The 23818-nt window shown below is 41.9% G+C and overlaps 1 protein-coding gene across 1 annotated transcript in view; it reads left to right on the top strand.

Moving 5' to 3' along the window:
• FBLN1 (fibulin 1) overlaps positions 1–23818 on the top strand; it is a 171999-nt gene that overhangs the window by 99408 nt on the left and 48773 nt on the right. Inside the window, exons 15-16 of the mRNA XM_077469354.1 lie at positions 14990–15126; positions 22513–22647. Coding sequence (XP_077325480.1) covers positions 14990–15126; positions 22513–22647 — 272 coding nt within the window. The remainder of the gene's footprint in view (positions 1–14989; positions 15127–22512; positions 22648–23818) is intronic.

The raw sequence follows: 23818 nt of genomic DNA, 5'->3' as shown, positions 1-23818 counted from the left end.
TATATGCACCAGAAAGATTTATCTGCAGTGAATGTTTGGTGAATGTCACATTCTTTATAAATATGCCCCTAAATATTTTCAGCCGTGAATGTCATTAAAACGCTTTTGCATAAACTGGTATACAATATAATAATTTTTTTGTTTAGCAAAAAATATTTTGCTGCATTTCTTGTGTATTACTTTTGTGTATTTAATTGACAGTCTTAATAGAAATGAAATCTCAGTGTATTGTTTTCTTGTCTTTTGAAAATACATTTTACTAAAAAAAAGAAAACAGTTTCATTGTTAATATTCATTCCAGAACTAAAATTGATGGAGAAAGCAAGTTATTTTCTTTTGTTTTTTTTTTCTTTTCTGAAATTTGATTGGCTCAGTTTTTGCGTGTATTGGTTTAGTCTTGAAACACAGACTAAATATATCTTCCTCCATATCACTCTTGGGTCTTATTTTAATTCTGTAGTCATAAAGGACTTACATGCAGACCCAGATATTGCCTTGTAAATGTAGCTAGATAAAGGGATTTTGTTATTGAGAAAATAGTGTGTGGAGTAGTTTATTAACCACTTCCCACCCAGCCTATTGAAATAATACTGCCGGGCGGGTGCTTTGTTATCCTGGGTGGATGATGTCCTTTTGCTCTTGTGCCCTAGGTACCATGCAGCAGCATGAAATGTAACCCGCTGCATACACCAGACACAGTGGATTGTTGTGCCAGGCTTCTGTGTGCGGCCCTGTTACTATGTGATCCTGTGACCAATCACAACATTCACATGCCATTTGTAAACAATGGCTGTCATTCATAGTCATTGTGTACTATTGTGATCTCTGATTTGTCACAGTACTCACATGGTACAGGGCCAATCACAGCAGACCGGCACCATGTGATAGATGTGTTCATTCACAATAGTACACAATGGCACATGATTAGATGCCATTCTTAGTGTAAAAATGATTGTACAGTGATCCATGATAAGCAATCGTAGTGTAAAAAAAAACAAAAAAAACAATCACCTCCCTAGAGCATTACAGTGTCATTGTGTTGACAATATACTGCTCTGGTGACAGTATGTAAAAAAAGAAAACAAATTATAAAAAATAATAATAATAATAATAATAATAATTTAAAAGTCTGTAAAAACATTTTTAAATATGATTTTTTTTTTTACATACTGTCACCAGTAAGTGTCCAACCCCGTATGTAAAAAAAATATAATTGTTATTTATTTCTTAATTTTTCAAAAAAGGGAGTATTTGTGCTGTCCTGGCATTTTAGGGCCTCAAGAAATGAGGCAGGTCATCAATACAACAGGATTGATCAATTTCCAAATATATATATCATAGTTTGTAGACTCTATAACTTTCACACAGACTAAATATACAGTACACTGATTTTGATTATTTTATACCAAATAAATGTAGCAGAATACATCTTGGTCTACGTTTATGAAGAGAGAACAGTTATTTGCAAAATTTTATGACAGAAACTAAGAAAAAATTATTTTTTCTGTATTTTTCTTTTATATAGCAAAAAGAAAACAGGTTCTGTCTCAAAAAATGATAAAACATTTATTAGGTATAATGTTGCATAGCTGAGTAACTGTCATTCAAATTGTGACAGAGCTGAAAGCTGAAAATTGGGCAGGAATGAGGCGAAAGAGTCCAGTATTGAAGTTCCCGATGGGTCTGTTAGTGTCTGATAATGATATGATGTAAGACAAGAACCATATAAATGAACATAAAATACATTTCAGGCACATTAAAGTAAACCTGTGCCTTACTGAAGTCATGGAGATAGATAAAAAGTCAGATAAACACTACTAACAGCCTACATTTCCATAGTCTTACAGTACCTCCATATTTCTTTCTGTTTCAATACAATTTTATTGGGGTTTGTCACATTACATAACAACGATTAACTGCTTCAGCCTCTGAAGATTTTACACCCTTCCTGACCAGAGCACTTTTTGTGATTCGGCACTGCGTCGCTTTAACCACTTTAGGACCGCCGCATGTAATTATACGTCGGCAGAATGCCACGTACGGGCACAAGCACGTACCCGTACATAAAATAAAAATTACAACCGCGCTCTCCCATATAGTAAACCCTAACGAAGTTCAGCCACCATCTACTATGAATAAGCAAATAAAAATCAATTGTGATACATATACAAAATTAATGCATATACAATATATAAACAGTTTCACTCAAAAAATAAATATTAAATATCGAATAAATAAATAAATGGAAAAATTCATTGAAATGTCAAATAGATAAATGTAAACATAAATAAATTCATATAATTAGTAAACTTAAAAAGTGCTTAAAGATAGAAATGTGCAAACATCAAATAAAAAAATAAAATAAACAAACGTGCCCAATAAAGTGCTCTCAGAGAAAAGAAAAATAAGTGCAACAGTCCATTGGCTTGAAGATATTCCTCCAGTTATACTCTGTATAGGCTTCCTTCACCACCACTGTGCTGGTTAACAATCTGAATGTGCGCTTACCAAACCATAAGGAAATCTGAGCATATATCATTAAGATTCCCAAGGGACCATCGAATCAGGACAGCATCAAACCCTTCCAAACGACCTCCAATAACAGGATCGCTCATAGAATGTGGATAAAAGAAACTCCCATAGCGTAAATCCGCATACAAAAGGTTTTATTAGATCATAAGAAACATACTCACAAACAAACCAATTAAAACAGTGTTAAATGCCGGCCGGCAAAACGAGCGCCCAATAGTCACGTGATAGCGTCGAGACCACCCTACCCGTACGTGCCTGCCTTCCAGCGGGTGGGGGGTCGGACCCCCTCCCGCTGGCTCCGGCAGTTCGTTTCGCTTAAGGAGCGATCCGGGATGAGGGGATGGCTGTTGGTTTCTGGCCATCCCCTCTCGATCGCTCCTGGCGAATGAGAAGCTTCCCCTGCCTGTGTAGTGTAAACACAGGCAGGAGGAAGTGATGTCACTCCCCTTGGGGCTGTCTTTTTGACCGGACGGCGAGGAGAGAAGACATAGTAAGTGTGCACCAACACTACACTGACATGTAGGTACACATGCCACCCCCCAATCACCCCCCCCCCTCCCAGTCACCGTTTCACTGATTGCAGTGATCATTTATTTACTGATCACTGCATTTAGTGCCAGTTGTAACTGTAAAAACTGTCAGGGCAGTTAGTGTTAGTTCCAGGGTAGCCCCCTACCCCCCCTAATAAAGGTTTAACCCCCTGATTGACCCTAGAGTTAACCCTTTCACCAGCGATCACCGTATAAGTGTCACTGGTGACGCTGGTTAGCCAGTTAGTTATTTAGTTATTTAGGTTCACCACCAGGTTTTTATATAGCGTCAGGGACCCCCATATAGTACTTAATAAAGATTTTAACCCCCTGATTGCCCCTAGAGTTAACCCTTTCACCCCCTTTTGCCAATGTCACTAAGCAATCATTTTTCTGATCGCTGCATTAGTGTCACTGGTGCAGCTAGGTAGCTAGTTATTTTTTAGGTTCACCGCCCGGTTTTTATAGCATTAGGTACCCCCATATACTACCCAATAAAGGTTTTAACCCCCTGATTGCCCCAAGAGTTAACCCTTTCACCAGCGATCACCGTATAAGTGTCACTGGTGACGCTGGTTAGTTATTTATTTATTTAGGTTCCTCGTCAGGATTTTATATAGCGTCAGGGACCCCCATATACTACCTAATAAAGTTTTTAACCCCCTGATTGCCCCCAGGTATCCCTTTCACCCCCTTTTGCCAGTGTCACTAAGTGATCGTTTTTCTGATCGCTGCATTAGTGTCACTGGTGCCGCTAGGTGGCTAGTTATTTTTTAGGTTCACTGCCAGGTTTTTATAGTGTTAGGTACCCCCATATACTACCTAATAAAGATTTTAACCCCATGATTGCCCCTAGAGTTAACCCTTTCACCAGCGATCACCGTATAAGTGTCACTGGTGACGCTGGATAGCCAGTTAGTTATTTAGTTATTTAGGTTCCCCGACAGGTTTTTATATAGCGTCAGGGACCCCCATATACTACCTAATAAAGGTTTTAACCGCCTGATTGCCCCTAATTAACCCTTTCACCAGTGATCACCGTATAAGTGTTACGGGTGACTCTGGTTAGTTAGTTTGGTTTTTATAGCATCAGGGCACCACCATTTATTACCCAATAAAGGTTTAACCCCCTGATCTCCCGGCGGGTGATATCAATTAGGTTTTAGGGTCAGGGTCTGCGTCGCCCCAGGCAGCGTTAGGTTAGTGCCAGTACCGCTAACACCCACGCGCAAAGCATACACCTCCCGTAGTGGTATAGTATCTGAACAGATCAATATCTGATCAGATCTATACTAGCGTCCCCAGAAGTTTAGGGTTCCAAAAAAACGCATTGTTAGCGGGATCAGCCCAGATACCTGCTAGCACCTGCGTTTTGCCCCTCCGCCCAGCCCACCCAAGTGCAGTATTGATCGATCACTGTCACTTACAAAACACTAAACACATAACTGCAGCGTTTGCAGAGTCAGGCCTGATCCCTGCGTTTGCTAACAGTTTTTTTTGGTAGCGTTTTATATTTAAATCCTGAAGGCGGTGCTTTGTTTTCGGGGTCCCGTACGAGGCAAGGCTCCAAAAAAGTCCCCACATGTGGTATCCCCGTACTCAGGAAAAGCAGCAGAGTTTATTTTGGGATGTAATTTCACTTACGCCCATAGCATGTGTGAGCAATATATCATTTAGCGACAACTTTGTGCAAAAAAAAAAAAGTTTGTAATATTCCCACAACTTGTGGCAAAATATAAAATATTCCATGGACTCAACATGCCTCTCAGTAAATAGCTTTCGGTATCTACTTTCCAAAATGGGGTCATTTGGGGGGGTTATGTGCTATTTTAGCATTTTATGGCCTTCGAAACTGTGATAGGTAGCAAGGAGTGAAATCAAAAATTTGCACCCTTAGAAATCCTGAAGGCAGTGATTGGTTTTCGGGGTGCCGTACGCGGATAGACTCCCAAAAAGTCCCCCACATGTGGTATCCCCATACTCAGGAGAAGCAGCAGAATTTATTTTGGGTTGTAATTTCACTTATGCCCATAGCATGTGTGAGCAATATATCATTTAGTGACAACTTTTTGTAAACTTTTTATTTTTTTTGTCATTATTCAATCACTTGGGACAAAAAAAAAAAATTCAATGGGTTCAACATGCCCCTCAGCAATTTCCTTGGGGTGTCTACTTTCCAAAATGGGGTCATTTGGGAGGGGGGTTTGTACTGCCCTGCCATTTTAGCACCTCAAGAAATGAGGTGAGATAGGCAGTCATAAATTAAAAGCTGTGTAAATTCCAGAAAATGTACTCTAGTTCGTAGACGCTATAACTTTTGCGCAAACCAATAAATATACGCTTATTGACATTTTTTTTTACTAAAGACATGTGGCTGAATACATTTTGGCCTAAATGTATGACTATAATTGAGCTTATTCGATTTTTCTTATAACAAAAAGTAGAAAATATATTTTTTTTTCAAAATTTTCAGTCTTTTTCCTTTTATATCGTAAAAAATAAAAATCGCAGAGGCAATAAAATACCATCAAAAGAAAGCTCTATTTGTGGGAAGAAAAGGACAGAAATTTTGTTTGGGTACAACATTACATGACCACGCAATTACCAGTTAAAGCAGTGCAGTGCGAAATTGTAAAAAGACCTCTGGTCCTTAGGCTGACAATTGGTCCGGGGCTTAAGTGGTTAACTGACAATTGCGTGGTCCTGTGATGTTGCAGACACAAGCATAACAAGCCAATGGGAATGGAACCTTGGAGCGGGTCAGGTACAGGTCTAATGCCAATGTCAGTGAATTCTGAATGGCATTAGTAGCTCCTCAAACTGAAGGCATTGACACAAGCCCAAAGCCTGTGAGTACAGGCCTTTAAATGGGATAGTCCAATAGTCACCAAGATCTGACCACGTTGCCCAGTGCTCTCCATAATCTAACAGACCTGATCAGACACGCCCCTGGAGCACTGGAGTGGTAAGACACGAAGAGCATTTCCACTGAAAGAAGGAGGAAGTTAAAAGCATTCCCTGGTGTAAAGCAATTAAAATGATGACATACAGACATTTCAAATAGGTTTGAGATCTAGTCATGACAATGGGATGACCCTGTGTTGGGTCCTTGTTTTAAGGTTTCAAGGCTTTACTCCAATTTCTGAATATAAAACTAGACACGTGCAATTTGTTTCGTTCCGAATTGGTTTTTCATCAAAATTCAGCATATTTGTCAACCACTTCCCATACAACAAACCCTGAATAAAACAAACAAAACAAAAAAAAACTAATTTTTCAGCAGTATACATGTCTAGATAAAACCTTTATATGAAAGGTGGGTAGTATATACATTTATCATACATCATAGGCCGCGTACACACGGGCGGACTGTATGGCCTACTTAGTCCGTCGAAACACATTTCAGCGGACAGTCCGCTCGTGTGTGGGCTTCAGCGGACTTTTTCAGCGTGCAGTCTGGCGTACTAAGTATTTCGGATTTTTCGAAATTCTGTCCGTCATACTTTGGTTTCAGCGGACAATCCGCTCGTCAGTAGGCTAGTTCGACGGACTAAGAATGGCGCATGCTCAGAGAGGATTTACACGGCGAAAGGTTGCATTGCTGTGTATTGGACTTCCTATTTCAAGTCCCGTCGTACGTGCTGTACACGTCATCGCGCAAGCTTTCGACGGACTGTTTGTGCATCCGTGTGTGGTCAAGTCCGTTCATTCGAAAGTAGGACGGACTGTCCGTCGGATTGTATGATGGACTAAGTAGGCCATACAGTCCGCCCGTGTGTACGCGGCTTTAGCCCTTGTACACATGGTCGGAAATTCCGACAGAAAATGTCCGATTGGATCGTGTTGTCGGATAATCCGACCGTGCGTAGACTCCATCGGACTTTTTCCGTCGGAATGTGCGACCAGCAATGTTTGAGAGCTGGATATAACTTTGTCCGACCGTGTGTATGCACACCAGTTTCGGACAAAATCCGTCGGAATTTCCGACTGTGTGTACAAGGGCTAAGACTTTGCCTACAGCCAAAAAAGTGCCCCTATAAATTTTTTTACAATGTTGCCAACTATGCTATTAACCATGATTTTGAATGTGATTGCTTAATTCTGAACACAGCTACATCCCCAGTTATAAGAGGGTGTTCACACTTATGCAACCACATTATTTTATTTTTTTATTTTTACTCCCCTCCCCAAAAGCTTTCAGTTTGTACAGTTGAGTTGTACAGTTTATAGGTCACATTAAAGGTGGAAAAAGTTCGGAAATTATTTATCTTTGTCTCATTGTTTTACATTACAGAAACCTGACATTTTAACAGGGGTGTGTAGACTTTTTGTACCCATTGTTCATTATGCATATAAGTGCAGCTTTGGAGACCATGCACCATATCCTACAGCTGATTAAAGCATCTGTAGCTCTTTACAGAATATGTAAACTCTCACCTTGCAAAACAACCCAAATAGCAATAAAAGGCAAAACATGTATGTATACATATAAACAAAACTATAAATACTTTTTTTAGGGCTGTTACTGATTAAATTTTTTGTGTTTGATTAATCGATTTTTTTTTTTTTTATTAAAAATTTAAGATTAATCGACTCATTTTGATTAATCATAACGCACATACAGATCCAACTACTTTTAGCTGATCTCCTTGCATTGCAACTCTGCATTAGTCAGTGGTAAATGTGGTATACACTATATACAATCACCCGACACTAGTTAGCTTCCACAATCCATGACTTAACTTCACAGTTCACACAAATACGTTTTAAATTCAAAGTGTAGCACTGAAGTAAGCCATTTTTTTCCACAGCAGTGTGACAATCCCTCCACCTCCGGTCTAACTAATCACTCTCACCTTATAGCACAGACCCCTGTGCAAACAGGTGGTCATGCAAGCGGATATCAAAAGGGTTAACACGGACCGCAAACTTCTCTCACGTCTCCTTAGATCTTAGCAAGGACTCCGGGTCTTGGGTAGAAAGAAAAGATCTAAGTGCTCAAATTTTTGTTTTCAAACACAAACTACTCACATAAAGATGATAAAAAAACACAGCATGTAAAGCCGACAATCCTGTTAGTTCCGTAGGGCAGCAGCGGGTGACATCTTGAGTAGCTCCTCCCCCGTATGCGTTAAGTTCAATCAGAACTTCAACGTCCCCCTTTCCTTCGTTAGCAGACCGAGGCACTTGGGGAAGGGGGGAGGAGTCCATTGACGTCAATGTCTGTGACCTCACCGGATCTCCGACGGAACTCCATGAAGACCCGGAAGCCGGCGGAGAGGTGAGTACTGATCAAAAGAATTTTGATCGATCAAAAAAATTAATCGAATAATCAAGGAATTAATCTTTCATTTCCACAGCCCTACTTTTTTTTCCTTTTTATGAGTGATCACATAAAATCTGTTCTCAGCTGCATAAGGAGTTCAGGGAGGAGAAATAGCAGAACACTGAACTCCCCAGTAAAAAGCAGTTGGGGGAAGGGGGTGTGAGCAGAAGTCTGATCTGATCAGAAGTCTGAATTCCCAGCACTGCTAGAGAACTGTCCACGCTGTGATCTTATAACATATAATCTGCATGTCTGTAATGTAAGGTGACCAGATTTTTAAAATGAAATCCGGGGACATAATTTTTATTTTTTTACTAGTAAATGGCAGCAATCAGCGACCCTCTGCCCGTCATCACCGCTGCCTGCCTCACAGCTTGTCAAGTCTTATACCCCGTACACACAATTGGAAATTCGGCCAGCAAAAGACAGATGAGAGCTTTTGGTCGGAAAATGCGACCGTGTGTAGGCTCCATCGGACTTTTGCTGGCGGAATTCCTGCCAGCAAAAGATTGAGAACAGGTTATCTATTTTTCGGTCGGAAAAAGTTCCGATCGGAAATTCCAATTGTCTGTAGCAATTCCGACGCACAAAATTCCTACACATGCTCGGAAACAATTTGATGCATGCTCGGAAGCATTGAACTTAATTTTCTCGGCTCGTCGTAGTGTTGCACGTCACCGCATTCTAGACGGTCGAAAATTCCGCAAACTTTTGTGTGACCGTGTGTATGCAAGGCAAGCTTGACCGGAATTCCGTTGGAAAAACCATCCAAGATTTTTCGGATGGAAATTCCACTCGTGTATACAAGGCATTACACTCCGTGCCCCGGCTACTACTGGGTGGGGAGCGGGGGAAGATCACTCTGCCAGGGAAGACAAAGACATAGGCAGGCAGCTGGCTGGGACTTGAGCCAAGGCAGAAAAACATGCAAGCAGAGCTGAATGGGCATGCACCTGAAACTGAAGAAATATTTCCTCCGCTGCGACCAGCACATGATCATCAGAAAGGAGCACAGATAATGGAAAAAAATACACCCCCTAAGCTAGTAGGAGCAGCGGAGCGGAGGTGTGTAATTTCGATTTTTTTTTTATTCTGCACTGACTGTCTATGAAATTGCCCCAGCCTCTGTTTAAATCCAATCCGGGGACATAAACGGGGACAGACTTGGTCCGGGGACAGTGTCCTCAATCTGGGGACTGTCTCCGGAAACCGGGGATGTCTGGTCACCCTACTGTAATGGATATTCACAGACAGAGGTAAAAATCTCAGACTGTATTTAGGCTAGGTTCACACTACTGCTTGTGTAGGAATCGCAGCCGTTCCTGCACCCGCAACCACCCACAGCGCATTTTTCAGGTGTGTGAACTGCCATGAAATTACATTGCAATGAATGGGCTGCTGTGCCCGAGCAAATGTGGCCCAAAACAATTCCTCTTCTTCCAAGGTGTCCCTGGAAGGATCTGTCCACCCAACAATCAGAAGTGGAAAACCCAGATGCTGATGTTTGTCCATCACAGGTCCGTTGAAATAAATCTATGCAAATTCTACATTGTTCACCCACCATCATCTATCCAATCTCACAATGTTAGTTTTCAGTTGGTCTAGACTATATGGTTTACATATAGAAATTCCAATTGAATGCAGTTATGTATTCATCAATTATAAGTAAGTATACGTTTTTTTTTTTTTATGTCTGTAAGTCATTTCTTTTTATATAAGTACCTGAATTTGACCAGATATCAGCATCTTGCAGTGTCTGTGCAGCAAAAGTCAGGCTGGGAGAGGCAGAAGCAACACACAGAATCATCAGTTCTGCTGTAGTGCTCTTCTGTTAACAATGAGCATGCGGATGGGAGGAAAGAGCAAAGTGACAGAGAAACTAGCTCATCACTCTGCTATTTCTCTTATCAATATCCAATCAAAGGCTGGAGGAGGAACAACAACCTTAGGTGGTATTTAACTGCAGCAGAGAAAAAACAGATCAATTGGTCTAGCAGACAGGACTGCGTTGTGTGGCAGAACTGTGTAAATTTCAGGACTGGATGGACAGACATACAAAACGTTTGACAGGTAAATCTGCTCCCTTACATGTGTTTTATTTGTGTTTATAGCTATTTTACGGACTCCAGGTTTATAATAAACCATACCACATGGCTGGCAGATGTTTTTATAGAAAACTCTGGCCTTTGGGACAGACTTCAGTGTAGCGTAAAATGTCAAATGTGTTTTGGATTTCCTGTCAATATTTTCCAGGCTCTTCCTAGAAAATATTTGTCTATAAAGTCTCTTTGAAGTCAACAAACAGTGCAATTCATTATACATGTCTACTACAGTGCATTGAAAAAATATTCTTATCCCTTAAAATTTTCCAAATTTTTTTCATGTTACAACCAAAAACATAGATGTATTTGTATTGGGATTGTATGTGATAGACCAACACAAAGTTGTGATAGTGGGATTTATGTTATAGACATAATTAATATCAATAAACTGTTTTAAATTGTCATACAAATATACAGTGGCTCCTTGAAATTTTCCACATTTTGTCATGTTACAACCTAAAACGTAAATGTATTTTATGTGATAGACCAACACAAAGTGGCACATAATTGTGAAGTGGAAGGAAAATGATAAATGGTTTTCAATTTTTTTTACAAATAAATATCTGAAAAGTGCGGCGTGCATTTGTATTCAGCCCCCTTTACTCTGATACCCCTAACTAAAATCTAGTGGAAAAAATTGCTGTCAGAAGTCACCTAATAAGTAAATAGAGTCCACTTGTGTGTAATTTAATCTCAGTATAAATACAGCTGTTCTGTGAAGTCCTCAGGTTTGTTAGAGAACCTTAGTGAACAAACAGCATCATGAAGGCCAAGGAACAAACCAGACAGGGCAGGGATAAAGTTGTGGAGACATTTAAAACAGGGTTAGGTTATAAAAAAAATATCCCAAGCTTTGAACATCTCATGGAGCACTGTTCAATCCATCATCTGAAAATGGAAAGAGTATGACACAACTGCAAACCTGCCAAGACATGGCCACCCACCTAAACCAACAGGCCGGGCAAGGAGAGCATTAATCAGAGAAGCATCCAAGAGGCCCATGGTAACTCTGGAGAAGCAGCAGAGATCCACAGCTCAGTTTAGAGCATCTATCCACAGGACAACTATTAGCAGCCATGCACTCCACAATTCTGGCCTTTATAGAAGAGTAGCAAGAAGATAGCCATTTTTTGAAAGAAAGTCATAAAAAGTCCCATTCACAGTTTGCAAGAAGCCATGTGGAGGAAACAGCAAACATGTGGAAGAAGGTATTCTAGTCAGATGAGACCAAAATGGAACTTTTTGGCCTAAAAGCAAAACGCTTTGTGTGGCAGAAAACTAAGACTGAATATCACCCTGAACACACCATCCCCACTGTGAAACATGGTGGCGGCAACATCATGTTGCGGGATGCTTTTCTTCTGCAAGGACAAGGAAGCTGGTCAGAGTTGAAGGGAAGTTGGGTGGAGCCAAATACAGGGCAATCTGAAAAGAAAACCTGTTTGAGTCTGCAAAAGACTTGAGACTGGGGCAGAGGTTCACTTTCCAGCAGGACAACGACCCTAAACATACAGCCAGAGCTACAATGGAATGGTTTAGATCGATCAAATCATATTTATGTGTTAGTATGGGCCAGTCAAAGTCCAGACCTAAATCCAATTGAGAATCTGTGGTAAGACTTGAAAATTGCTGTTCGCAGACGCTCTCCATCCAATCTGACAGAACTTGAGCTATTTTGCAAAGAAGAATGGGAAAAAATGTCACTCTCTAGATGTGCAAAGCTGGTAGAGACATACCCAAAAAGACTTGCAGCTGCAATTGCAGTGAAAGGTGTTCTACAAAGTATTGGGGGGCTGAATACAAATGCACGCCACTTTTCACATATTTATTTGTAAAACATTTTGAAAACCATTTATCATTTTCTTTCCACTTCACAATTATGTACCACTTTGTGTTGATCTATCACATAAAATCCCAATAAAATACATTTACATTTTTGATTGTAACATGACAAAAATGTGGAAAATGTCAAGGGGTATGAATACCTTTTCAAGGCACTGTATGTATTTACTGTAACATTAAATTTAGTACATACTTCCAGCAAAGGCTAATATGGACTTAAAGCATTTGCACAATGAACAAGCATGCAGCAAGTGAAAGCAGAACCCTTATGTGTGTTGTGTGTTGATTCGATAAACAGTAAAGCAAGGGTTGGCATCTTTAAGAACAATTTAGTAGCCTTCATAGATCTCTCCTGACAAAGCCCCTTTCAAGAAGCAGTTGATCAGTGAGAATTTGTTTTAGTTATTTGGTCTTCTGTAGGTGATCATGAGAAAATATAAGAAGAATCTGATTTGATGTCATGGGTGTCATAAGTTGTCTAAGGCCGCGTACACACGCGGGGACTGTTCGCCCAACTTTGTCCGCTGAACAGTGTTTCAGCGAACAGTCTGCTGAACAAAGTTTTTCGGAAATTCCGAAAAACTGTCCGCTGAAACTTGGTTTCAGCGAACAGTCCCCTCGTGTGTAGGCTTGTTCGTCAAACTAAGTTCCGCGCATGCTCAGAAAGGATTTACACGCCGAAAGTTGTAATGCAGTGTATGGGACGTCGTATTTTCCGTCCCGTCGTACGTGCCGTTCACGTCATCGTGCACGGTTTCAGCAAACTGTTCGTTCGTCGTGTGTGGGCAAGTCCGTCCATGCTAATTTTGAGCGGACTGTTCGCTGAAACTGTTTGACGGACAAAGTTGAGCGAACAGTCCCCTAAAGGGTCTGTATACATGGGATTTTTTCACATCACAGCTATCGTTCTCCTTTTACAAGCCAATGAGAATGCCAAAGGCATACCTCTCAACTTTTTGAGATGGGAATGAGGGACACTTTTTGAGATGGGAATGAGGAACACACCCCTTGCCATGCCTCCTTAAAGGAGAATTGTACAAAAAAACAAGATTGGTTAAACCCACAAGTGCTTTTTTTTACCACTAATATTCCTTTATATTGGCTTTTGGAATTACAAATGCAGCAATTTAGACATCGGATAAAAGGTTTAGCACTGGAAAACACTTTTTGCTAGATAAAAAGTGCATTTTATATACAATTATATAGCTCAGACCAAAATGAGAGACAAATGAGGAGGAAAGAGAGACACAGGGACAATTCTCTAAATCAGGGACAGTCCCTTGAAATCAGGGACAGTTGGGAGCTATGCAAAGGCGATTAGAAGGAGATCAGTTGCGGGTTGGAGGAAGGTCAAGGCATGCTGATTTCACCCAAAAAATGTTATGGAGAGGTATCAGCCAAATGTAATTATAAGTCAACTGTTTAAATGCAAGATAAGTTGATAATGTCAATAACAGGGATATGTAATAAGCATTATTTGACATGTATAGCAGACAGGGAAACTACTTAAAGCGGGATTCCACCCTAAAGTGGAACCTCCGCTGATCGGATCCCTCCCCCCTCCGGTGTCACAATTGACACCTTTCAGGGGGGAGGGGGGTGGAGATACCTGTCAAAGACAGGTATTTACACCCACTTCCGGGCATAGACTCCCACGGGAGTCTACGCCATTTCCTGCCCTGCCGCGCTGTCTGCTGGGACACACACGGGTCCCAGTGACAGCGCGGAGATTTCCTATTGCGCGGCGCGACTCGCGCATGCGCAGTAGGGAACCGGGAAGTGAAGCCAATTCACTTCACTTCCTGATTCCCTCACCTAGAATGGTGGCGGCAGCAGCCGAGAGCCGAGCGATCGATCGGCCTCGGCTGCCGGCATCGCTGGAACCCGGGACAGGTGAGTCTCCATTTATTAAAAGTCAGCGGCTGTAGTATTTATAGCTGCTGGCTTTTAATATTTTTTTTTTTGGTGGAATCCCTCTTTCAGTGCAGGGCTGCCTAGTGGTAGTTCCTTAAATGGCCACAAGGAGGCAGTACAGTACAGGATAACTATCTAAGACAGGGGTGTCAAACTTAATTTCATTGCGCGCCGCATGAGCATTATGGTTGCCCTCAAAGAGTCAGTTGTATCTGTAAGACTTTATAAATATATATACTCTTTATCATATTAAATAATTTCCATTAAATGTATTACTGGTTTTAGTAATAAGTTAAAACTTAAGCTGTGAAGGCCAGGTGCAGACTGGGACACAGCTCATTTACGCTCCTATAGCAGATGATGCAAGTCTCATAAGGAGGGTCACACCACTGGTATCATCCACAAGAAACTTTATAGGAGATTGCTCATACAGAACATGGATCTGCCACGGTGTTCTGTCTGAGCAGTCTCCAATAAAGTTTCTTGTGGATGATACCAGTGGTGTGTGACCCTCCTTTTCAGCTGGTTATATTATTCTCATAATAATTATAAGCAGATGTCCAGTGCACCCCATTCCCCCTTACATCAGATGTCAAGAGCCACCCCATCAACAGAAGTCAAGAATCGCCCAAAATCCCTTACATCAACGTGCACCCCCCTTACCTTGTGCTGCTGCCGGGAAGAAGCTGGGAATATTTTTTCTAATATACTTCAACCAGTCTTGTTTTTTGTTCCACAATCAGATATGAAAGATCAGATACAAGCCGCTGCATAAAATCCTGTTGGCCGAATGACATGAGCTGCATTATGGATCTGGTACACACAATATCCAACACGGTCGTCTCACTGCCCACCTTCCGCGAGTTCAACCAACCACAAGGTAAGCTTACTGAAAAGAGCATTTCTTTAAGGGCTATTTAAAATGATAAATGACACCAGAGCAAACGTGGAGTGGTCAATATGGCAAAACAAATAAATACTCTTGCTCACAAATTTGTTGGCCAGACTATCCAAAGTTCACTGTGGACAATGACTTTCGGCTTTGCTGCTCTCCAGGATAGGGATATCCTAACAGTCAAACAAAAGAACAGACAAGAGAGGGCGCACCAGCCTTGTGCATTATCCTTTGGTACATTTATTTAGAAGAAACATAATTAAAAACTACTCACAAAAATAGGAAGAAAAAAATGGCACTGTAAATCTTTCCACTTTTGACAGTTCGTCTACTGATAACAGTCTCCAGATCCTGAGGAGAGGATGTGCGAACCGCTGCTGGCTGACGCGTTTCTAAGGTTTCTAAGGTTTTACCTTCTTCCTCAGAGCCTTCAAATGTGGAGTGGGGTTACCTTTAGTTATTAGATGATCTGTTTTATTGAAAAGGTAAAGCCTCAATGATTGTTAAAGGCATAATGTTGACTCCAGTTTTCATAAACAATCCTTTTAGTAAAGTGTTACTAAACCCACAACAGTAAAATCAGTTTGTATATGCAGTAAAGCATACGTGTTATACTTACTGTGTAAACTAAGGGGTTAATCCTCCTCATTGTGTAAAAAGACTGTTTGATCCTGTCTTCCCTGATCCTGATCCATCTCCTAATAGAATAGATCCTTTTGAGTCACTTTGCACATGCTCAGTTTGGTGTGTATTGCTAGAGAGTTTTCTTTTTTTTTCTTGGGAGGGTGCATGTAATCTGCACAGGGCCAGTCGGCACTGTCAATCAGAACACAGGGTCCTGCAACCTCATAGGACAGTCTAGAGTAGAATGAAAGCTCTTCCTACAAGGTTTCACCAGACACTGATAGAAGTCTTTACTAAAATAGTTGCATTTCCATGTACTGTGTACTGTGGGAGACCAGATATAGTGAATACAGGTCCTGGGTTTAGTAACACTTTAAATTTTAAAAGATTTCCCAAGAAACAATTATTTATAATATATAATCAGTAATACCGTGTGTTAAACCTAGTCATGTCCATGATGTAACATGGGCTTTCATAATCTTAAAGTGAAACTCCAGGCAAACTCCAGGCAACACCTACATTTTGGTGAGTACATACTATTAATTCACAGGAGACTGTATAACAAATCAAATTCAGGTATTTATACTGCTTACTTACAAAACAATAAAGTCCAAAGACTAAATAAAAATAAAAAATAAAAGTCCTCTCTTTCAGTGGGGCTACGTGTTAAAGTGTCACTAAACCCACGTCAAAAAAAAACTATCAATAAATGGCTATGAGATTCATTTTCTGCATTTTGCAAAAAACCTGGTTAAACCTGCTGCTCTCTGTCTCCACTTTCTGTTCATGTCCCCAATTCAGATAGGGATTCTGCAGCTGTGGTGGCAACTCTGCACATGCTCAGTTTTCAGTGAGTTTCTATGTTGAGCATTTCCTCCCTATCAAATCTGAGCAGGCCATGTGACTATAGAGTCACACATGTGAGAGTATACACAGTGGTAAATGACAGCCCACTCCCTCCCTCCTCCTCCATGTCCACTAACCAGATAAACACAATGGTGGCCGTATTTTACATGTAGATTAATGGTGGCTTCACCTCCCTCCTATTCTAAGACATAGGCTGAAGGGGCATGAGAAATCTGCCCATTTTTTGTTATTGCCAAAAAATAAATAAAGATTTGATTTCAAATATATATAGTGCCTTGAAAAAGTATTCATACCCCTAGAAATGTCCACATTTTGTCATGTTACAACCAAAAACGTAAGTGTATTTTATTAGGATTTTATGTGATATACCAACACAAAGTGGCACATATTTGTGAAGTGGAAGGAAAATAAATGTTTTTTTTTAATTTTTTGGTAAAAAAATATGTGAAAAGTGTGGTGTGCATTTGTATTCAGCACTCAATACTTTATAGAACCACCTTTTGCTGCAATCACAGTTGCAAGTCTTTTTTGGGTATGTCTCTACCAGTTTTGCACATCTAGAGAGTGACATTTTTGCCCATTGTTCTTTGCAAAATAGCTCAAGCTCAGATTGGATGGAGAGCATCTGTGAACAGAAATTTCCAAGTCTTGCCACTGATCTGGAATTTGACTGGGCAGTTCTAACACATGAATATGGTTTGATCTTCTAAACCATTCCATGGTAGCTCTGGCTGTATGTTTAAGGTCATTGTCTTGCTGGAAGGTGAACCCCCGCCCCAGTCTCAAGTCTTTTGTAGACTCTAATGCCCCATACACAACAATCTTGGATGGTTTTTCCGAAGGAATTCTGCTCAAGCCTGGCTTACATACACACGGTCACACAAAAGTTTGCTGAACTTTCGACTGCCAAGAACGTGGTGACGTACAACACTACGACGAGCCAAGAAAATTAAGTTCAATGCAACCGAGCATGCATCAAATTGTTTCCGAGCATAGGTAGGAATTTTGCACGTCGGAATTTGTACAGACAATCGTAATTTCCGATTGGAACTTTTTCCGACCGAAAAATTGAGAACATGCTTTCAATCCTTTGCTGGCCTTATAAGGCCAGCAAAAGCCAGTCTTTTGCTGGCCGAATTTCCGATCGCGTGTACAGGGCATTACAAGTTTTCTTCTAAGATTGTCCTGTATTTGGCTTCATCCATCTTCCCATCAACTCTGACCAACTTTCCTGTCCCTGCTGAAGAAAAGCATCCCCACAACGTGATGCTGCCACTACCATGTTTCATGGTGGGGATGGTGTGTTCAGGGTGATGTGCAGCGCCACACATAGCGTTTTGCTTTTAGGCCAAAAAGTAAAATTTTGGTCTCATCTGACCATAGCACCTTCTTCCACATGTTTGCTGTGTCCCTCAAATGGCTTCTCCTAAAATGCAAACAGGACTTCTTATGGCTTTCTTTCAACAATGGCTTTTTTCTTGCCACTCTTCCATAAAGTCCAGATTTGTGGAGTGCACAACTAATAGTTGTCCTGTGGACAGAGTCTACCACCGGATCTCTGTGGATCTCTGCAGCTCCTCCAGGGCTACCATGGGCTACCATGGGCCACTTGGCAGCTTCTCTGATTAATGCTCCCCTTGCCCGGCCTGTAAGTTTAGGTGGACGGTCATATCTTGGTAGGGTTGCAGTTGTGCCATACTCTTTCTTTTTTTTGGATGATGGATTAAACAGTGCTCCGTGATGTTCAAAACTTAGGATATTTTTTTTATAACCTACCGTATATACTCGAGTATAAGCCGAGATTTTCAGCCTCTTTTTTGAGGCTGAAAGTGCCCCCCTCGGCTTATACTCGAGTCATCGCTGTCTGCCCGCTCGATCAGCGTGTCGAGCAGACAGACAGCGGCCATTCTATAATTCAAAAGCCGCGCCTCCGGCTCCGCCTTCGCCTGTGATAGGCGGAACACTGAATTTCCCAGCAGCCTGTGTTCCGCCTATCACGGACATCGTATCATCCTCGTACTACGGACGAGGATGATACGATGTCCGTGATAGGCGGAACACAGGCTGCTGGGAAATTCAGTGTTCCGCCTATCACAGGCGAAGGCGGCGGCGCAGCTTTTGAATTTTACAATGGCCGCCGAGGCGCCGACGAAGAGGGCACGGGACGGAGGCAAGGCAAGGCACGGCACGGGACGGGACGGAGGCAAGGCACGGCGGCAAGGCACGGCACGGGACGGAGGCAAGGAGGCAAGGCACGGGACGGAGGCTCGGGACAAAGGCTCGGGACACAGGTAGGCTGGACACACACACACACACACACACACACACACACACACACACACACACACACACACACATGGATGGATACACACACACACAGGGATGGATGGATGGATGGAGACACACACACACAGGGATGGATGGATGGAGACACACACACACAGGGATGGATGGATGGATGGATGGAGACACACACACACACAGGGATGGATGGATGGATGGACACACACACACACAGGGATGGATGGACGGACACACAGGGATGGACGGACACACAGGGATGGACGGACACACAGGGATGGACGGACACACAGGGATGGACGGACACACACACAGGGATGGACAGGCATGTCTCACCCTCGGCTTATACACGAGTCAATAAGTTTGCCAGTTTTTTTGGGGGTAAATTGGGGGCCTCGGCTTATATTCGGGTCGGCCTATACTCGAGTATATACGGTAACCCTTCTTTAAACTTCTCCACAACTTTTTTTCCTGACTTGTCTGGTGTGTTCCTTGGCCTTAATGATGCTGTTTGTTCTCTAAGGTTCTCTAACAAACCTCTGAGGGCTTCACAGAACAGTTGTATTGATACTGAGATTAAATTAAACGCAGGTGGACTCTATTTACTAATTAGGTGACTTCTGAAGGCCATCGATTCTACTAGATTTTAGTTAGGGGTATCAAAGTAAAGGGGATACAAATGCATGCCACATTTTTCAGATATGTATTTGTGTATTGTGCTCCTGAAGAGCACGCACTGTGTTTTTGAAAGTTAATATTACACCTGAACTGTATTTTGGTTTGGGTACAATTGTTCTAAATTTGGACCTCAGCATCAGTCTGACTGGACTACAGGATGCTCAGCATGGCCACAAGGGGCACTGTCTCTTCTGGCAGGCAGGGAACCACAATCTAGTTGGGTGCTTTAAGTTTACTCTCTCTTGGAGCCCGCCCAGTGGGAGAGTCACTCTCACTGTGCTTTCTGGAAGATGGTACTTAAGATGCGGATGTCACGTGGTTCGGGGTTCCGGTCCAGAGGTATGTTCTGACTCCATGGTCCTGGGCCTCCTGATCAGTCCCCAGGAAAGCTATGGCCTGGGGTGCGGATCCACCTGACTTGTTTTCTCGGGGCTGGCTAGCCCGAGGCAAGGAAACTAAAGAAGTATTCCAAGGTGGTCCGGTGCCATCTCCGGTAGTTGGAGAGGCCCAGTAACTTCATAGCTATCCAGGGGAGGACTCTTCAGAAGAAGGCCACGTACAGGTTGGCTTCTTAGCAAGAGCCTGGAGGGGCTGAAATACCTAAGTGAATCCTGTACTTGGGTATCGCCAAGTTGGCTGAAAGATGTTCCACAAGTTTTAGTTTGCTGAAGTTCTACAACACCGTCTGTGGCTGAGATGTATTCCTGTAAGTTCTACAACAACGTCTGTGGCTGAGATGTATTCCTGTAAGTTCTACAACAACGTCTGTAGCAGAGACTTGTCCCTGAGTAAAGCATCTTGTTGGCTGCTAGGCCTTGTGAGAGAGGGACTGTCCAACAAGTTGCGAATGGCTATTCTCTGGATCTAGTGAAAGTAAGCAAGTCCTTCATTATTGACTTTGACATTAAGAGTACCTGAACTTCCTTCCTAACCCTCTGATCCTATTTTAAAGAGACTGTTCATTGTCTAAGTTCTTACAATAAAAATCCCTTCATGCGGATCTGTCGTCAGTCTCTAGAGTTACTGGGTATCTACCACGGGGAAACCCCTAGACACATATCGAGGAGAAGAAGGTAACGGTAAGCCCAATCAAACCAGCAGCTTCTTCGGGGGTTAGTGCTACATTTGTAAAACAATTTGAAAACCATTTATCATTTTCCTTCCACTTCACAATTATGTGCCACTTTGTGTTGGTCTATCACATAAAATACATTTACGTTTTAGGTTGTAACATGACAAAATGTGGAAAATTTCAAGGAGCCACTGTATATTTGTATGACAATTTAAAACAGTTTATTGATATTAATTATTTATTTTTACTCTATATTCCAAAAGATCTTTTTTTTTTTTTGAACATCCAGCAGCAGAGGAGTAGAAGCTCCTTCTGCTTATGTTTCCCTGCAGACAGGCTGGGAAAGAGCTGGGTCATATGACCGCTGTATCATACCTCCCAACTTTTTGGTACCGAGGGACACTTATTAGGAAAAGTACACAAATCCCTTCCACGCCCCCTAAAGGATAATTATACAAAACAATTGGTTAGTTAAACCCACACGTGCTTTTTTTTTTACCACTACTGTTCCTTTTATACTGGCTTTTAACATTTACAAATGCAGCAATTAAAAAAATTGATAAAATGTTTAGCCCTGGGAAACACTTTTGAAAGATTAAAAAGTGCATTTTATATACAACTACTGTATGTAGATCAGACCAAATATGAGGAGGAAAGAGGGACAGGGGAACTATGTTCCAAATCAGGGTCAGTCCCTCGAAATCAGGGACAGTTGGAAGCTATGTTGTAATGTAAATTAAACTGTGTGTTTAGTATCACTTTAACTTAACCCCTATTAGATTGTAAGCTCTCCTGAGCAGGGCCCTCTTAATCCTCTTGTATTTTATTGTATTGTAACTGTATTGTCTCCTTTTATATTGTAAAGTGCGGCGTAAACTGTTGGCGCTATATAAATCCTGTATAATAATAATTTCTTGTTTCTGTCTGGGGGACAGAAAAAACTCTTTTACTTACAGATCTTCTGTTCCCCAGCAGACGGCTCTCCCCTACACTCTAGCAGTGGACTGTAGCATGGTGTCCTCACATTACCTAGCAGCAGTCACTTTTTTGCTCCCATTCTGCAGTCCCACCTTGTGATGAAGTTGGAGGGGAGGCAATAAAAAGTATCGGGTTGATGTGATCAGTTGTACATAAGGGAATAGGCCTGTGGAAATGAGGAATACTTACCCCTTAGCCTAAATAAGCATACCCTTACTATGCGGGGGGGCCACAACATACTGATCCTTTATTGCTAAATAGATATCAGTTTTAAAGCAAACCCTATCCTTTTCCCCAGTTTACTGCCAAATGTGTACTGTTACACCTATAAACAACTCAGTGACACATGATCGGTGAACAAAAACTCCAGTCTGATCCCCCCCAAAGTCCAGTTATTTCCCCAGTGGGACCACCAATCATCTTGCCTGTTGTGCAATACACTGATGGCAAAACCAAGCCATTAATCACAAAGCTTCCTGTGACAGTAATGTGTCATTGCTCTCGGCAGGGTGGTCAACATATGTCAGCAGGCTGGAGGAGTGATTAGAGATTGAGATGAGGTGTTAGCTACTAAATTTTGACAGAAAGCCTAAATGGGAAAATGAGTAATAGAATTTTTTTTTCTTTTTGGGCTGTACATTTTGGAGAAAAAAGACAAGAAAGATCCGATGGAAAGGATTACAAAAGTACTACTTTGCATGATCAGGGAATGGAGAATGGAGAGGCTTTTTTTGATTACATTTTATGATACCTTTTTATGTGGTTGTGACGGCATTGATACTTTGTATGTGGTGAAAATAGGGAGTAAGAAACCTATGTCATTGCTGACCAATAATCTTATGTTCCTGCAGATATCATCTTCCTTCGAGCTATAACTCCAGCATATTCAGTAGGACCTAAACCAGACATTCAGTTTGCTATAACAGAGGGCAATCTGAGAGATTCCTTTGACATTCAAAAACGCTGGATGGATGGAAAGATTGTCGGTAGGTAACGATTTATGTACATTTCTGCTATGCGATCAGTAAACAGAGGCAGGGGAAGACATGGTTATTAAAAGAACTCTAAACAGGTGTTTACAAAAGAGCCATCAAAGAAGTTTCAGTTTCAATGGTAAGTGTACCTCTGCCTTTGGCAGAGAGGCTGAGGTGCACTACAGAACACTTACCATCCAAACGCAAACTTATTTTTTGTCCCTTTTGTAGACACCCCTTAAAGGGTTACCTCTTTACGTAACACTGGAAGTGAGATGGGGCCTACTCGCCTAGCATGCAGGGTACCTTTCTTCTGTACACGCTCACTAATGCCCAGGACCAGGCTAGGCTGAATTCATGTGAACTCAACATTAGGGCAGAACCCTGGTTTAGAAGTGAGCTGTACACCTTGTGCAGCTATGTAAGATTTCTCCTGTGAAAAGTTTTGTCCTTTAGCGCTGCTCACCTTATCTTCCAGAATGTAACATTTGGAGGGGGACTCTACTGAGCTGGGTTAGATCCTGAATGCTTTTAGGACACTGACTGCTAGGGAGGGAGTCAGAGCACCAAACCCCTTGCTATCAGAGGAACCATCATCCATGCCTGGTACCACCTTCACACTGTCTGGCTGCAGGGCTGTTTTTAAGGCAGGGCAAAGGGGGCATCTACCCTGGGCCCTGTCATTGTTGTGGGGCCGAAAGCAGCTGCCTCATACTTGCCAACTAGCCTGGTTTAAATTCCCTCATTCCTTGAGGTTTTAGTCCTGTGCTGTGTCCCGATATCTCAGTGTGAAGTGCTGCAACTAATGCTGCCCAGCTCTGCCCTACTGTTGTGTAAAGATGACTCACCTGCAGACCCTGTGTTTACATGTAAATTACCAGCATGCATATGTAAATAGCGGGCGCATTCATATGTAAAAAGGGGATATCATGCCCCCCGAGGTCATATCCACAGTAATCTCGAGCAACCAATTAACAAGCAGAAATCATGTGCTGTAACCTCTAGCAACTAATCAGTAAGCTGTAATGATACACTGTAACCTCTGGCAACCAATTACAATAGCTGCCTGATGTGAGTCAGTAAACTGATTTTGAGTCTAGCTGCTATTTATTGTATGTCTCAGAGCAGGTGGAGAGCAAAACTGATTGGGGGGGGGGGGGGGCAAGAAAAGTTTTGCCCTGGT

Source organism: Lithobates pipiens, unplaced genomic scaffold (assembly GCF_037356315.1).
Source record: "Lithobates pipiens isolate NorthernLeopardFrog02 unplaced genomic scaffold, aLitPip1_a1.2 Scaffold_8, whole genome shotgun sequence".
Classification (NCBI taxonomy): Eukaryota; Metazoa; Chordata; class Amphibia; order Anura; family Ranidae; genus Lithobates; species Lithobates pipiens.
This window is presented reverse-complemented; position numbering and strand designations above follow the sequence as displayed.